Source organism: Melozone crissalis, unplaced genomic scaffold (genome assembly GCF_028551555.1).
Source record: "Melozone crissalis strain CALT ecotype California unplaced genomic scaffold, PUWL_Pcris_2 ptg000111l_1, whole genome shotgun sequence".
Classification (NCBI taxonomy): domain Eukaryota; kingdom Metazoa; phylum Chordata; class Aves; order Passeriformes; family Passerellidae; genus Melozone; species Melozone crissalis.
Genome location: NW_026535888.1, coordinates 8,553,966 through 8,571,592, shown reverse-complemented (window position 1 = coordinate 8,571,592; position 17,627 = coordinate 8,553,966). Strand labels below are relative to the sequence as shown.

At 48.1% G+C, this 17,627-nt stretch overlaps 1 protein-coding gene and 1 non-coding gene across 2 annotated transcripts; both read right to left on the bottom strand.

The window, feature by feature from the left end:
• Positions 1-2,307: 2,307 nt before the first annotated feature.
• Positions 2,308-16,535, bottom strand: PPP1R8 (protein phosphatase 1 regulatory subunit 8). The gene is made up of 7 exons (XM_054292540.1): positions 16,432-16,535; positions 9,358-9,418; positions 6,733-6,886; positions 5,923-6,143; positions 4,968-5,112; positions 4,586-4,650; positions 2,308-2,759 (listed from the first exon to the last, which is right to left on the bottom strand). The coding sequence occupies exons 1-7, from the start codon at positions 16,485-16,487 to the stop codon at positions 2,406-2,408; spliced, it is 1,056 nt and encodes a 351-aa protein (XP_054148515.1). The 5' UTR covers positions 16,488-16,535; the 3' UTR covers positions 2,308-2,405.
• Positions 7,300-7,435, bottom strand: LOC128948079 (small Cajal body-specific RNA 1). Its single transcript, XR_008484085.1, has one exon. It is a non-coding gene; the product is annotated as a small Cajal body-specific RNA 1 (non-coding RNA).
• Positions 16,536-17,627: the final 1,092 nt, after the last annotated feature.

Below are 17,627 nucleotides of genomic sequence, written 5' to 3'. Positions count from 1 at the left end.
AGTGTCACCTGGGTACCAAAGTGCAGCACGAGGCAGCACAGCAGCTCACAAGCAAAGCAGCTGGAGCAGCTTTGGGAGCTGCAGCCCAAGGCCAAGGCCTGCAGGGAAAAGGGCACTTTGCCAGGGCACCACAGGCAGGCTCAGCTGTACCAGCACACACTGCAATGAACACACTGCACTCTCCAACCTGGCAAAATCAGCATTTAATTTACAACATAGTAAAGGTTACAGGTAAAAAGCTCAACAGAAGTGTGAAAAGGCCTATTACATATTACACAAGTGTACAAATGTCTGTACAAAGCCCCTCGATGTTCCTGTCCCCTCGTGGCCAGCTGTGGCCCCTAAGCTCTGAAATAATAAGAGCTGGTTCAGAGTCTGAGAGGAGAAGAGCTTTAAAAAATGAGCAGTGAAGTTTTCCTTGTCAAGAAAAATCTTGCAAAAAAAAAATCCTAAAACCCCCCAACCCACCCCTCTTCACCTGAAATAAAACAAAAAAAATCCCAAAAGAAAAAGAAGGAAACCTGCTCAACTTTTTTTTTGTCCTGACTAGTCTTACTCTAAAGAGTTGCCTTCAGAAAGCAACTGGCTGGGAAATGAAAGTCTTAGAGGCCAGACTAAAGAGGAAGATTCTGAGTTATTGTGGGAGCACTGGGAAGCAGAACAAATGCCCAACAGCTGAACCATCAATGGCAACTTCAACACAGAGCAGCACAGCTGGATCATGGAGCAGGTGTGAATCCACACAAGGAACAGTCTGAGCTGGATGTGATGGAGTGGGGAGGGAACAGAGCAGGCTCTAAAGCCATGGCTCTGTGAGCTGGGCAGCTGCCTGCTGGCTCCTCAGGGACATGATAGAAGCAATCACTGCAGAGCAGAACTCAGATTGTGGGGCATCTGCCTGAAATGGGTCTGGTGCATCCAGCATCCCATCCCACAGCACTGATCCAGCACCATCCAATCTCCCTGGGACACAGCACTGATCCAGCACCATCCAATCTCCCTGGGACACAGCACTGATCCAGCACCATCCCAGCTCCCTGGGACACAGCACTGAGCCAGCACCATCCCAGCTCCCTGGGACACAGCACTGATCCAGCACCATCCAATCTCCCTGGGACACAGCACTGATCCAGCACCATCCTGCCCCAACAACCTGGCACCACCTCCCAGGTAGCTGCAGTCCTGCACACACTGAGCCAGGTACATGCTCTCATTTCAGTGCACATTTCCTGGATCCCCCAAACAGCAAAGGAATGTGACTTGGAGCTGAACTGCATTAGAGTGTGTGCAAAAATCCAGAATAAACGTAAGAATAATAAAGCTCAGGCCTTACCTTGCATAAAGTACAGCCACAATATGTCTGAGTATGTGAATAATTTTCAGATAAAACTCAATATAAACCCAAGGAACTAAAGGGCTTGAGCAACAACCCAAGTCCACTGAGAATTCCTATTCTGGCTCTCAGCAGCACTCAATTCTCACCTGCAGCTCCCAGCAGCTAAAATATTAGTGTGTGGGGAACATGCCAGTCCTCCCAGCTTTCTGTCTTGATGAACCTCATATACTCCAAACTTAAAAGTTCCATTTGCAAGTAAAAATGAAACTTTAAGTTACATGGGCCACCAAGTCTAAAAGAAACTCCACTGTGTTAACTTCACCCTGAGCTATCCAGGGGAGTCACCATGGCACAGTGCCTGATCCTGTTGGATGTTTGCACCCTGCATCCATCCCACAGACCCATCCTGCAGCACTGGAACAAAGCTGAGGAGCCCAGCTGCTTCCCTGCTTATCCATCTCAACTCACAGCTCTTGGGGTGATCTAGTGTTTCATGTGGAAATCAAAACAAGCTGTAGCCAAACTAAAAATAATAATAATAATAAAAAAGACAATGCCCCACATTGGTGGGGTTTTGAAAATAAAAAAAATAAAAGCTGACCTATATTCTGCAAGTTTTACAACTCCTTCCAATGGGATTCTGCAAGGCTTGGCCCCACAAACATTTCCTCTTGACAGAGCTGCCCTGCTGTGAGCATGTCCAGCAGGAACAGTGTCAGCACAGCGAGCCCAGCACTGAAATACACGGACCTGCAGGGTCATGCCAGAAGTGACAATGAAATTGTGTGACTGCCCCTTTGACTTGTGGATCCAAACTGAGCACAAACACCTCTGGGACAGTGTGGCTAAGAAAAGGCTGTAGGGGTTTTGGTTCAAAAGGAAACGGGAGCTGTATTCTTTTTTTTTTTTTTATAACAGACATATAAAAACATTTGAAGACAGATCTTTAAAGGATATTTCACTCCTCCAATCTTGGTATTACATCTGTTAGGACACCGAAAGTTTAAAAAGACGATACCGCACATGGAAAGTTTCTGGAGTTGTGTCTCCTGCCCTCCCTCAGCCCCGCTCAGATCAGCAGGGACGGGGTCGGCTTCTTGCCCGGCCACGCCTCCTTGGCGTATTTCTTCTTCTTGGGTTCGTTCACAGCTTCGGGGTTGAAGACGGCGGGGTTGGGAGCCGGGTTCATGTTCACCGTGGAGGGCACAACCGGAGTCAAGTCCACATCGGGGGCAAGGTTGGGGTAGGGCATGGGCAGCCCCCCGATGAGCGCGGTGCCGTGCACGCTGTGGGGCTGCGAGCCGGCCTCGCTGTGGGTGGGGGGCAGCCCCCCGTAGAGCCCCCCGCTGTAGGGGAAGCTCTGCATGCGCCGCGACGCCGACTCGTCCGTGGGCAGCGAGCCCGCGTTCTCCAGGCGCTTCTTCTGCAGGCAGAGCGGTTGGAGAGTCACCCACAGTGCATGGGAACTTCAACCTGCCTCAACTGGGTGCCAGGACTGTTTTCTGCCCATTGTGATTTCAGGGTTTACCCCAGAACCTCGGGTCCCTCCCCTGATAATTCCCTCCCAGGTGTGTCAGTCACCTCTCCTTTCCCCTCCCAGCACTGTCTGTCACTCCTGGCATTCCAGAAGGGCATCGAGTGATTGGCAGATCCAAAGGATGCCCTCTACCCCGAGGGGCCATTGGGCCATCCAGGTGTCCTTTGTCCCTTTGTCCCTCCCCTCCTGTCCCTGCTTGGTGGCTCCCTGCCCCTTCCCTGCCCCTCTCCCCGGGCTTCAAAGGAACAGCAACCACGGGCTCAGGGAGTTCTGTTGGAGCTGCTGCTGCATTCAGAGGCCTGTGGGCCAGAATAAAGCTCTGCATCCAAACCCCTCCATCAGAACCGACTCCTTTCCTTCACCATCGCCTTAAAGCTTCTCTGCCAGATGGAAACCTGAGGAGCAGCCCCTGTTATGGGGGGAAGCTCCATCCCAGCACCACCAGAGCTCCTGCAGGCCTGGCCTTGTCCCCACGGGCCCAGCTGCAGCACCCAGGCAGCCCAAAGTGTCTGTGGGGTGAAACACCACACACCCAGCCAGCCCAAAGTGTCTGTGGGGTGAAACACCACACACCCAGCCAGCCCAAAGTGTCTGTGGGGTGAAACACCACACACCCAGCCAGCCAGAAGGGTCTGTGGGGTGAAACACCACAGTGCTGCTGTTTGGTTGAGCACCAAGCTCAGACATGTCCTGTCCAGCTATATTAGTAATATTCCAATAGTTTTCCCCTAAAACTGCCACATGCAAAGTGCCAACAGACCACGTCCCAGTCTTTGTCCTAAAAGGTTTGCTCTGGGTTCCCTTGAAAACCACAACAATGAACTCTTAGAGGTGCACAGTGCAGAAGGGAGACAAAAGCTCACACTCAGGTGTAACTCAGATGAAGTCTGAGCACCTCTTCACCTCTTTTCCACTCCTGCCAGTCTGGAGCTCATCCTGAACAAAGACCAAGTAGGTCACAGAATGTTCTGGGTTGGAACAGACCCACAAGGTTCACTGAGTCCAACTCCTGGCCCTGCACACAACACCCCAAGTCCCACCCTGTGCCTGAGAGCATTGTAACACAAACCTTCCCTCCCCTACAGAGAGAAACCGCAACTTTTAGATCACTTGGATAATTTTGCTCCTGATCATTGGAATCTTCTCCTGCAGTCTGGGTTTATGGAATATCATCCTTCTCCACATGATGTTATTTAGTCTATACCAGCAACAAGTGAAATTGCTGTTACACAGTGGCTTAGCTGCTCTGAAGCTCTGCAGATCTTTCTTTTCCCTTGAATACTCCAATTAAGTAGAACACTCATGTTGGAGCAAAGCCTAAACCTGCTTGTTCTAGTACACCAATGTATGAAACATCAAACACAGTATTTAATTAACCAACTCTCATTTTCCCCTTCTATTTTCCACATTTCCCACAGTTTTATCTGACACCTGGGACTAATGCACTAGATTTCTAGAAAGTGTTTCTTTTTGGGAGGAAAAAAAAAATCACCATTGATCCCATGTGTTATTAAAGAAAAAAGACAAAGCTGAGTTCAAAGGGAAATGCTCAAATTTGCTGAAAAAGAGAACTGTGAAACACAGACATCACTTCTGCCTAGCAATGAAACACCTCCCACGTGGGAGCACTGTTTCTAATGTGCAATTCATAAATCATAAAGTGAGATCATCAATGTAATGTGCTAATGAGAAAGTCAGGAGTCACCCCATACCTTAACAGGGACCACTGCTGTCTGTACCATGTTCCTGAACCGCCCCACAGACGGGTCCACGTCCTCTGCAAAGAAAAACAGGGATGACTGTAGCACAACCAGAGATGATGCCTTCAGTGAGCACAACCTGTGACACCTTCAGTGAGCACAATCAGTGGTGCCTTCAGTGAGTACAACCTGTGATATCTTCAGTGTGTACATGGGAAAAACAACCTCTGTGGGGTAATGTAGGAATGTGCCCCCTGTTGATGGAGTGACCAAATTATTCTTTGTCTCCTTAAAAAGGAAATAAGCCCAGAAGTTTCTCTCCTCAATTAGGTAAAAGATACCTCATAGGACCTTAGGGACTTCACCTCAAACCTGAGGACAGCCAGCTCCTTACCTGGATTGATGATTTCATCATCATCACTGAACGTCACTCTGGAGTTCTTCCGCTTTCGCTTTGGCCTCTGGATGTCCAGGTTCCCCTCCTCAATGGTCAGTGTGGAGATCCTTTTGTTGTGGGCTGTGTTAAACTCTGTCAGATTCTGCAGCAAATATAGAAATAAATGAAGTCTGATTTAATCCCATGACTGTGCACATCAGAAGACCACAGGACATTGTTTAGTTTCAACTTCAGCGTTAGATTTATGGACCTGATGATCTTAAAGGTCTTTTCCAACCTAAATGATTCCATGGCTAAGCAAACAAGCAGGGAATGCTGTCCTTGCTGGAAATGCCATCAAGGCAGTGTGCCATCATACTTGTGGTGTTTGTGAGGGTCCCTAGGATGAGGTGAGAGATGAGAAGTTCTCTGCCTCCAAGTTCTCAGAGGGCTGATTTCTATTCTATTCTATTCTATTCTATTCTATTCTATTCTATTCTATTCTATTCTATTCTATCCTATTTTATTATATTACATCATATCATATTATATAATATATATCATATCCTATCCTATCCTATTATATCCTATTATATTACATCATATCATATAATATATATCACATAATATCCTATTATATATCCTATTATATTATATTACATCATATCATATAATATCATATATAATATCATATCATATCTTATTCTATTATATTATGCTATACTGAAACTATACTAAAGAAAAAGATACATCAGAAGGCTTGACAAGAATGAATAATAAAAGCTCATGACTTCTCAGAGCCTCAACACAGCTGGACCATGAGTGTTTATCCAGCATGTGAATTGTTTTAATTTCATGACCAATCTCCAAATCACATTCCACAGCAGCAAAACAGGGAGAAGCTGAAGCTTCCCAGGAGAAGAAATCCCATTTATGGGATTTTTCAGAATATACCATGGTGACAAATACTCACATCCAGTTCTGTCTCCTCCTCTGGCAGCCCCAGCAAACCCTTGAGCTCCTCATCCTCACCCCCCATCTTCTCATCCCCCTTCACTGCTGAGGGCAGAGTCTGGGGCTTCTCTCGCAGGGTGTAGGCGCGCGTGGAGGCGCCGAAGGAAACCGTGGAGTCGATGGGGATCTGCTGGGGCTTGTGAGCTTCCAAACGGATGTGGCCCAAGAATGTGCCATGTGCTGGGGACAGCAAAACGCAAAACAGGCTGCTGAGCTTGAGCTATTCCAGTTCAAGTTTGAGAATCTCAGATATGGTAACATTTGTTCCAAGGTACAAGGCACTGAGGTACTGCTGAAAGCATCAGCTGTGCAGATCCACCATGTCACAAACTGAGATAACACACACCAGAAGTCCTCAAAAAATCACTGGAAATAAACTACAAACACCTTTTACTTTCTGTATTCCTGCAGGTCCCAATGTACTGTCTGGACAGTGCAAAAAAACACCTGACAGGTTTTAGACCTTGGGAAATCACCCTGAGAAGACAAGGCTTCACTAAAATTGTGATGGGAAGGTCAAGACACTTTTCTCCTCTCCTCTGGCCTCTTACAAGTCAGAAATGTTTGAAACACTCAGTGAGGCAGCTGTAGGCTGACTGCAGCAAACACTCCTTTGCCCTAACCCTTGTCTTTCCCTACGATGCAAATTCAAATGATATCCATTTGCCCACAGTGCAGACAACAATGGAACGGAAAAAGTGTCTGAGATTCAGAATGTTTAAGCACTGAGGTACAGCTCTTCTGTCTGGTTAAATGCCACACTACTTACTGCTGTTCAGATCTATGAGGAAAACCCTCTTGAGATGTTTGTGATAGACCAAGGCAGCATGGACTCGAGAGCAAGACTGGTGGTCAATGGTAAAGTCACACAGATCAGGATTTCTCCCAAAGAGATAGTATTTCTTCTCATCAATGATGAGTTTCTGAGGTAGAATATCAAACAGAGAAGCACATTAGACTCCTAGAATATTTTAGAACTTCCTGAAAAAAATTCAAGAATGTGAATAAATAGAGCAAATTCAAGACAAAGCATCAACAGCTCATCAATATTTCAGTTTAGTCTGGCACTGCTAAAATAAACTCAAGTGTGCTCCACAAACACTGATCAGCTCTGCAAGCAGTTACCTCACAATTTCAGTTACCACAAAAACTGATCAAACCATTTCTCATTCTTGCCCACAACTGAAACCAAAAGCATCCTGTAAGTTTTCATTTGCAAACAATACTGCCCTGCCTGGGGAACGCTCCCAAGAGATTTTGCAAAGACACAAATTCATGGAAGTTACTGCAACAAATAAGATATTTTTATTGCATTTAATACAACGTTTTTAAAATGTTCTGTGCCTCTGAGCTATAACCCAGTGTCTTTCTTCACACACTGAGCTTAAACACTGCATGGCTTGTTTTGCTGTAGCACTTTGCAGACCCAGCAATCACAGGGACACTGATGGCTCGGTTAGTATCAAGTGCTCAACAACCCCCAGGATTTCACAATGCTCCCCCTTGGTTACTGCTGCCTACCAGGAAAGACAAAAGTGAAAAACTCTCTGCCACCTGTATTGAGCAGGGAAATAAACACAAAGATCACATCCAAGTGCTGTTTGGCTCAGTGCTAGAGGATCTTGCAATAATATTTAAATTAGTGGCAATGGTACCTACCAGCAGCAGTTTTTCCTTCTAGACAGAGAAGAGGAGCTGAGGAAAACATGTGAGGGAAAACATGGTGGCACCAAGGGCAGGGGAGAGGGAGAGGGAGGAGCTGCTCCAGGTGCCAGAGCTGAGATTCCTCTGCAGGCTGCGGTGAGACCAGGGTGAAACAGTCCCTGAAATCCATGGATCCATGGGGGAGGCAGAGATCCACCCACAGCCCTGGGGATCCATGGGGGAGGCAGAAATTCACCCACAGCCCTGGGGATCCATGGGGGAGGCAGAAATTCACCCACAGCCCTGGGGATCCATGGGGGAGGCAGAGATCCACGCACAGCCTGTGGGGATCCACAGGGGAGGCAGAGATCCACCCACAGCCCTGGGGATCCACAGGGGAGGCAGAGATCCACCCACAGCCCTGGGGATCCATGGGGGAGGCAGAGATCCACCCACAGCCCTGGGGATCCATGGGGGAGGCAGAAATTCACCCACAGCCCTGGGGATCCATGGGGGAGGCAGAGATCCACAAGGGATGCAGAAATCCACCCACAGCCCCTGGGAAAAGGGCTCACACTGGAGCAGGTGGATGCCAGAGACAGCTGTGATCCAGTGGAGACCCAAATGGAGAGAAAGGGCCTTTGCTTCCAAACTAGAGCAGCCCAGCCTTAAAAGCCTGCACCCCACGGATGAGTGATCCACACCACAGCAGTTTTGGGAAGAGTTTTTGCCCCTGGGAGGGACCCCATGGCACAGCAGAGAAAAGACTCTTCTCCCTGAGCAAAGAGATCTCATGATGAACTGACCAAAACCCCCAGGCCCCCACCAAATCTCCCTGTGCTGTCAGTGGGAAAGAGGGAAGGGCTGGGGAGAAAAAAAGGTGTTTTAAAGGCTTATTTTACTTCTTGTTAGCCTCCTCTGACTCTGTTAAAGGTGTTTTAAAGGCTTATTTTACTTCTTGTACCCTCCTCTGACTGTTAATAATATATTCACTTTATACCTTTAAATTTGAATCTGTTTTGCCCTTAGAGGGTTTTTTTTCCTTCCAATCTTTATCTCAACTAATGAGCCCCTCATTAATTTTTCTCCTCTCCTCTGCCCAACTGTAGCAGGATAAATGAATTACTTTTGTGGGTGCCTGGCATTTGTGTCAAACCACTACACCCAGAAATATTTCTGTTCCAGTCAGTTCCAAGTGAGGAGTCTCTCCACACTGAAATACATTCACTGGTTTGGGCTTTCTCTGTCAACAATGGGAAAGAGACTTTTCTTTATTTATTACTTTCAGTGTGATGTAAGACAAAATATGAAATAGAGAATGAGGTGCTGTAATAAAAATAACTTGCTGTATCTGTGCTGATCACAACACTGCTCACAGATCCTGAATGTGGGAGGAAAAATCAAACCAAACTGTATTTTCATGCTGTAGGACAGAGCAGCACTCTTGCAAAATAGAGAATGCCTGGTTAATCTGACTGTAATGCAAAATAAAAAATAAACTGAGCAGACAGGTTTGTCAAACAAGCAGTACAAGGGGAAGAGGATTAACTGATGGGAGCCCTGCATGGCATGAGGCTGCCTTGCACAGGCAAAGGAAAAGTCACTTCATTCATTGTTTCAGAGAAAAAAACCAACAGATTTGAAGATAATGAATTCATGAGGGAAAGGAAATACTTATGAGTAAGTGTGGAAAATGATGGGGAATGTTCTGCTGCTGATACACCAAATCCATCAAACCCTAATTCCATACCTCAATGAGTTTGTCTCCTTTGACTACATCCAGATGTAAGCCGGGTGGTGGTTTCCCTGCCCTGGAAAATAAAGGAAAAATATAACACTTAAAACATTTAATAAAAATTTTATTTATATTAGAGCTGCATGAGCTATAGACCAAACCTATACAAATGTAAGCAGAAGTATTTTGGGGAAAAGTTGAAAACCCCATAATTTTCTTTTCCTCATTGCAGATTCCTTCTAACAACACATAAACCAAGAATATTTTATGGTAAGAGTGAAGGTAACAGGACATGAAACATCTCAAGCTTTACCTCTCCAGCTAAAAATAATTTGATTTTCACAATAAACAGAGCAAATCCTGAGAGCACATGGTATGAAACCAACAACCAGAGATGGGGGCAGGTTAAAGAGCTCTGTTATCTCATGTCACCCTCACAACAGCACATCTCCACCCCTCAGCACAGCACAGCAAGGGTGAGCTCATGGGGCAGCAGGAACAAACTGGGCACCCACAGTGCCCCACGCCAGGCTGCTGCTGTGCCACAGCACCACACAGGGTCCCTCAGCTCTTGGCACCAAAGGATCTTTTCCTGCTCGGATATCTCAGGATCTGCATCTCCAGGAGTTCCTCACAGGTAACATCTCTGCTGCTGGAGCAGCTTTGCAGGCAGCAGCAGTGACCTGGTTCTGGTTCTGTGCAGAGATCATGTTCCCATTGCTCAGGGAACAGTGACAATGGCAGAGATGTTTGCAGGGTCACTGGTAGCTGAAGTTGTCTGAAGGGGTTAAATACAGATGGTCACATTTCTGGGGTGTGCCTTACATTTATTGGTTTTTCTGTGTTGCAAGGTCAGTTCCCCTCAATAATTTAATGTAAGAACAGTCTCCTGTTATTTCTACTTCATTTCTTTGCCAGGCATTTTCCTTTCTTGTTTCCCATCCATCACACCAGCCTGCCCACATCTCTCTGTTCCTTTCTGAACTGACCACTTGGGACTTTCACAAGTTCTCTTGTCAAGCCCTTCTCAAAAATGGTGGATTTACCACCCTAACAAGGATATGGTTAATTCTGACTCCTATTGTTTCAGATGAACAAACAGCAGCAGCCAAAGCAGAGGATGCTGAACTCCAGCACAAGTGGTGACTTCAGCAGTGCAATGGGATTTTGGTGATGTGGGGGACAGAGCAGCAAGCAGAAATGCTCCAAAGGTGGGACACAGCCTGTGTGCTGAGCTGGAGCCCCTCAGCACAGCCAGGGAAGCTCCTCTTGCGAGGGGCTGCTCAAGGAGCTTCCAGCCAGGCTCCCCTGAGCTGCCCCCGTGCTCCCTGCACATCCCAGGGCTCAGCTCTCACTGGAACACAGGCTCCTTTCATGGATTCCTGTCCACTTCTCAGTGCTCCCTTTCTCCTGTGCCCTTCTCAGTGCTCCCTTTCTCCTGTGCCCTTCTCAGTGCTCCCTTTCTCCTGTGCACTTCTCAGTGCTCCCTTTCTCCTCTCCACTTCTCAGTTTCCCCTCTTTCTGCCTCTGAGCACTGGAAAACTTCTCTTCTCCCATTCCTCTCAAATTGCCAAGTTCTGGTTACTCTGCAACCCAACTTTTGGTCATTTTCACACACCAGCCTTACTCTGATCAAACATCAGCCACTTCCCCAATTTTCTTTTCTTTCCAAACAGATAAACCTTTCAACAAATTCACTCTGCAAGCTCCTTCTAACCCAGTCTGGCCTCTGCTTTTCCTTTCAGTGATCTGTTCCTGGATACTCAGCCTGCCCTAACACATTTTAGCACTCCCTCCCTGCACCTGTCAGGTCACAGAGAATCCCCAGGAGCTCCAGCACAGCTGGATCCTGTCTGATGCTCATGTTTTGCTCTGCTTTTTCATTACTCCCTCTATTTTCAGTTTCATTCTTGCTCTTATTTTTACTCTGCCTCTACCTTCAACCTTATTTTCAACAGATAAACCAAACTCAGTATCACAAGGCAGTGCCTTCAGCTGTGAATTAAAGTGCTAGAAAAATCCACCTATTCTCTGGCCTCTTTTGGACTGCAGAGAATCCTTTGTAGGCACTATTTCCCTCATCTACCTATTCCTGCAAACACAGGAAGCTTGTAAATACTGATTATGACACCATGAAAACAAATTCACAGAAGTAATTTCTGATAGAAAACTCCTTTGGAACATTTTAAGTCAATGGCACAGTTCAGGCTGCCCAAGTTAGAGACCTGAAAAACCATTTAATGAAAAAAAGTGGAAAGATTATTCAGTTTTATATTAAAAACTAATTGGCTCCAGAGGCACCAAAGATCAGAAGTAATGCCTGGATTTGGAAGTATCAGTCACCTTTCACATGCTCTGTCCCATCAAGGAGTAAAACATGAAAGGAAATCTCTTGCACAGATCTCCCAGAAGAAAGTTTATTAGAAAGCTGGACTTATGCTGTTACAGCAAACCAGTTTTTTCCCATTTTATGTCCAATTTAAAAAAGTCCTTTTCCACTAAACTAATTCCACTATGTGCTAAAATATCCACTAAAATAATTTCACTATGTGCTAAAATATCCACTAAATTAATTTTCCTGCACTGTTCTGGAGGGTGAAGAATTACTTGAGGTCAGCAGATTGTCCTCTCTACAGAACACAGAGAGCCCTCAGCACTGCTCTCCTATCACAGCTTGGCTCCAGCACAAGTGCTTGTGTTTGAAAATGAGGAAAAAGCAATTTCTTCTGTACCTTGCAGATGGTGCATCAGTGCCCACTGCTTCCCCAGGGCAGCATCCTGCAGGTGACCTGAAAAGAACTGATTTTTGATAACTGCAGATGCACTGATTGTGGTGGGTACCAGGTGAGTGAGTTTGACTGAGACCCAGGATGCTCTGCCTGCCTCCTGAATCCTGAAATTCCTGGGAGAGAGTTCCAGGATTCAGGAGAATTAATGGAGACTTAACAGAGAATTAACAGAGAATAAACAGAGCTGACTGGCAAGGAGAACAGGAGCATTCCCACTTTGGGATTTCCCCACATGTGGATTTGTACAGAAGACATCAACTGCTTACAGTGATCAGCAGTTAAATATTTACAAGGGATACCACTGAACAAAACCAGGTTCCAGCACAGGTTTTTAAAAGATTTAAATATCTACAAGCAAAGAAATCTTTCTTCTGTACTAGAAACAGAAAATTCTGTTTCTTTGCTTTGTCCACCTCGTGCTCCACAGGCCAGGCCATGTCTCTGTACAAAGATAAAGCATTTTGGAAAAGAAGGACAAGGCCATTTACACTTTGGAATGTGCCAAGTAAGAGAACTGAGGTTTTACAAATCAGGATCTCTTCCACAGTGCAGATTCAATGCTGACAGGCCAGCAGGGTTAGAATTTCCATATCCAGCTGAAACTCAGCAGCCTGACTGATGTAAATCACCACAAGAAATTGGGAATTGTTGCTATTAAGGACAGAGACAGGACAGCCATAATTCTGTTGTGTTAGTTTAGAATTAGGTCAATTATTTGGGTTCCTAAGTGTGACTCAGAACCTAAATTTAGCCACTTCCTAAAAATCTTGGCCTCTGTGACTCATGTACACACCTTCATGTCCAACTTCAAGGACAGGGTGGAATTTGCAGAACTCTGGAGCAGAGAAATCTGTGTAAAAGCATCACCAGGAACAGCCAGTTCTTGGCCAAAGAAACTAAAGAGAAACAATTTCTGTCTTCAAATAAACTATTTCTAATGTATGTCCATTCCAGGACAAACCTGACATCCCCACTACTGAGGTGTCAAAGAGAGTAAAGAATTCCAAATTCCAAAGAGAGTCACAATTGCAAACACAAGTGACACCAGGACAAAAGGACAGGCAGGCAGTACCCACTAAACATCTGATCCCTTCAAAATCACACACCAGCTAACATCTGCACCTCAGAGAAATCACTTTTACCACCCAAAGCCAGCTCAGAATGTTTCCAAAAGTTTAAATCAAATTAAAATGTCTAATTGTTATCTAAAGCCATTTTCTGATCTCATGGAATGGGTAAATATTAAATACAGGAAGTCTTGGCACCCTCTTTATGCCAACTGGAAATGCACAGGCCAAATGTTGGCTGATGCACACAGGAGTTCCAGCACATGCACAAACATGTTCTGGCACCTGCAAGGTGCCAAAGTTTTCATCTGTTTTAAGCTTAGCTGCTGGAAACACAAGGAAAGAAAGAATAAATAGTGGATGGATTATGAAGAAGCAACCTATAACAGCACAAAATCTAAATCAGAGCCACAACTTAAATCAGATGAAAACTGGGAATTTCAGAGCTGAAGTCTTTTCTGGAAATGGGGTACTCAGATACTATCCAAATTATGGAAGAAGTAAAATGATAGAGGCAAACCTCAAAAGCATGGGCAAGGGAAAAAGCTACTCCTTTGGATTACACCTAAGATGTATTTCTCATGTGATTGGTGCTCACAGGTCTCAGACAGCTTTCCTTAGAAGCAGGAACATAAATAAATAGGTAAAAACTGTGATTTTCATTTTAAAGGCAAAGATTGTGATTTTGATTTTAAAGGTAAAGACTGTGATTTTCATTTTAAAGGTAAAGATTGTGATTTTCATTTTAAAGGTAAAGACTGTGATTTTCATTTTAAAGGTAAAGATTGTGATTTTTGATTTTTTGATTTAGAGGTTGAGGAGACTGAAGATAATTCACTACAGAAGAATCTGCTCTGACTGTGAAAACTCTGCAACTCCAAGCTCTTGGTCACCCAAAGCTCTTGGAATGCAGCCCTGCAATGCTGCCTGCACAGGAAAATCTCATGGTTGTGTCAGACCAGGCTTCCTGCAGGGTACTTTTACATCCTCTTAAATCAGAACTTTGAATAACATCAGCATTTCTCCAATCCTGCTGCTGCAAAGCAGCTCCAGCCTGGAGAATCCCACCTGGGAAAGCTCAGACTGGCTCCACATCACACCTGAGCCCTCTGGTTCCACATCACACCTGAGCACTCCCTGGTTCCACATCACACCTGAGCACTCTTTGCTTGGCTCTAAAAGGAACAAATGCTTTAAAGCCATGAGCTGGAAGATCAGCAGATGTCAGCAGAAGGTACCCAGAGCTTTAGCATGAAATATATCTAGAGAAAAAGAACCAGAAATAAATAAATAAATGCACCTGGCAGCAGAGCTCCTCACTCCAGCATGGTTATCACCACCAGCACTTCCCATTTTGGGTTCAGTGCTCAGAACACAAACACTGGGACTGGGAGCTCTCCAGGCTGCCTTCCTGCTGGCTCACTTCTTTATTTTTCCTCTTTTGGGTATCAAAAACAGCATTAAGGACAAACACAAAGCTTTCACTGCTGTTAGCTGCCACATCTGCAGCTAACAGATGCCAATTGGACAAAATTAAAGTTTACTTCACAGCTATAAATACACAAAAATGGTCCGTAAAACCATTACAGTGTGCAAACACACAACAGAGTCCAAGAGAAAATAAAAAGTTTCCTTACAATGTACAAGGAAAGAGCCCAGACAGGCACTTTGCTGTACCCAAGAACTATTTTGGAATATGATTGTAAAAAGACATTCAGGTTGCAAGAAGTGAATTACAAAAAGTCTTTAAAATGTGACAACAGAACAGGGCCTGGCATCTCCCAGATCCCACCTCATTTCTCACCCAGCACAACAGACTGTGCTTGAGAACCAAACCAGGGCAGGGACACAGGGAAACTCTGTCAGACCCTGCCAAAGACACAACCAAGGACCTGAAGAGCCCTCACAGTTCCAGGTGTTACATTCTCTCCTCCAGATGGGATTCCTTTAGGAATTCATCTGCATGGAAGGCACTGAGACTGAGCATTTTACAAGCTGTGCTTCCCCAGCTCCTCCATCCACAGCTTCCAAAGGCACAAGTCATTCCAATTTACCATGAATATAATGCATATTGTGATCACTGTAGTATAAAAACATTAGGGGGAAAAAAATTATATTTCAAATTTCAAGCTGAATATCCAGAACAATCTTTGGCTTTATCTGGTTCATTGTGTCATCACCTCATGGAACAGCATCCTGTCTCATGCAGATGTTTAGTGTTTATTATGTTTATTACTGTGTATGTTCAGCACAAATAAGACCCTACAATACATGAGGAATTCTCTTCCATGAGAAGGTGAAATGGCTTTACCAACTAATGCAGGCACCTAAAAACCAGCTCTAAATGAAACACATGATCAGTGTCACAAAGCTCTGAGAGCTACAGCACAGCTGGGTGAGCAGGGACAGCCTGGGCTCTGCAGGGACAGGACTGGGCCACACAGCTCCAGCTCCAGGTGCTGTGGGCCGCTTGTGTGACTTAAAATACCACAGTGCCCATCCCAGTGCTCCTGTGCCCATCCCAGTGCCCAGGTACCCATCCAATCCCATCCCAGTGCTCCTGTGCCCATCCCAGTGCTCTGGTACCCATTCCAGTGCCCCTGTGCCCATCCCAGTGCTCTGGTACCCATCCAATCCCATCCCAGTGCTCCTGTACCTATCCCAGTGCTCTGGTACCCATCCTGGTACCCATCCCAGCGCTCCTGTACCCATCCCAGTGCCCAGGTATCCATCCAATCTCACTCATCCCATCCCTCCGGCACGCAAAGAAGGCAGGAGAGGCCGGATCTCTTCAGCGATGATCCAAGCACAGAACAAACCATCAAGGGCACCCCGATGCCAGGCTGTGCTCCGGCAGGAGGGCGAGCCAGGGCATTTCCAGGGCTCCCTTTCACCCCTAACCCAGCCCAGGGATGGCCGCGATGCCGTTTCTGCAGCACCCAGCCCGACTCCTGAACTCAGGCTAATACAAGCCCCAGCCTAGTTTCAGACTGACAGATTTCCCGTGCCGCGCACACGCCCCGAGCAGGATATTTCATTCCTCCCACAGCCCGGATTCTGCCTGAGCTCTGAGGAAAAGCCTCGGCACCCCAGGGAGGCCCCGCGCCCCCCGCCGCGCTGTCGCTGGCGGCCCCGAGGGCCGCGCCCAGAGCGCGCCGGGCCGGGCAGCGCGGTGCGGGCCCGGGGAGCGCAGCCCCGCGCCCCTCCCGCCCCGGCCCCGCGCGGCCGCTCACCAGCTCGGGCACTCGAACAGGGACCCGCCGCCCGCCGGGGCCGCGCTCGCCGCCATCTTGGCTCTGCCCCATTCAGCCGCCGCGGGGCACCCTGGGAGCGCGGAGCGGCGCGCGCCGGTCCCGGCCTGCCCCGCGCGCCAACGGGGGGGCGGGGCCTGGTGATGCCCCGCCCACTGATGGCTGGCCCCGCCCCCGACCGGCTCCGGACCCGGCGCGGGAGCTGCGGACAGCGCCGGTACCGACACTGGGACAGAGGCGGTACCGACACTGGGACGCGGGGACAGCGCCGGTACCAACCCTGGAACGCAGGGACAGACCGGCTACCGACCCTCGTTCTCGGGGACAGACCCGGTACTGCCTCTGGAACGCCGGGACAGCCCCCGTACCGACCCTGCGACAGCATCGGTACCGACACTGGGACTCGGGGACAGCGCCGGTACCGACCCTGGGACACGGAGATAGACCCGGTACCGACCCTGGAACGCGGGGACAGACCCTGTACCGACCCTGGGACTCGGGGATAGCCCCGGTAGCGCCTCTGGAACGCGGTGACAGACCGGGTACCGACCCTCGTTCTCAGGGACAGACCCGGCACCGACCCTGGAACGCGGGGACAGCGCCGGTACCGACACTGGAACGCGGGGACAGACCCTGTACCGACCCTGGGACAGAGCCAGTACTGACACTGGAACGCGGTGACAGCCCCGGTACCGACACTGGAACGCGGTGACAGCCCCGGTACCGAGTACCGCGGGGACAGCGCCTCTGTCCGAGCAGAGCCCCGAGCACAGCCCGGTACGAGCACTCCCGGTGAAAAGCCGCCTGTCCCGCCTCGGCCCGGCCGCCGCAGCTGCCCGGGGCTGTACCGGGGCTGTGCCGGGGCTGTACCGGGGCTGCGCCCAGGGCTGTGCCCAGGGCTCTACCGGGGCTGTACCGGGGCTGCGCCCGGGGCTGTGCCCAGGGCTGTGCCGGGGCTGTGCCCAGGGCTCTACCGGGGCTGTACCGGGGCTGTACCGGGGCTGTGCCCGGGGCTGCGCCCGGGGCTGTACCCGGGGCTGTACCGGGGCTGTGCCCGGGGCTGTACCCGGGGCTGTGCCCGGGCCCGCAGGCACGGCACACCAGGCACTTCCAGAAATTCCCAGAGGGGTCGGACACACATCCGAGGGCCAGGATGTGTCACCCTGGCTTTTTAAGAT

What these genes read in the sequence shown, in the direction of transcription:
- PPP1R8 (XM_054292540.1), bottom strand. Translation starts at nt 16,487, where the DNA reads ATGGCGGCGAGCGCGGCCCCGGCGGGCGGCGGGTCCCTGTTCGAGTGC. An exon ending in AAGGAGACAAACTCATTGAG is followed by an intron (nt 6,887 to 9,357) that starts GTATGGAATTAG and finishes ATTCTACCTCAG; the next exon opens with AAACTCATCATTGATGAGAA. An exon ending in AGGAGGAGACAGAACTGGAT is followed by an intron (nt 5,113 to 5,922) that starts GTGAGTATTTGT and finishes TATTTGCTGCAG; the next exon opens with AATCTGACAGAGTTTAACAC.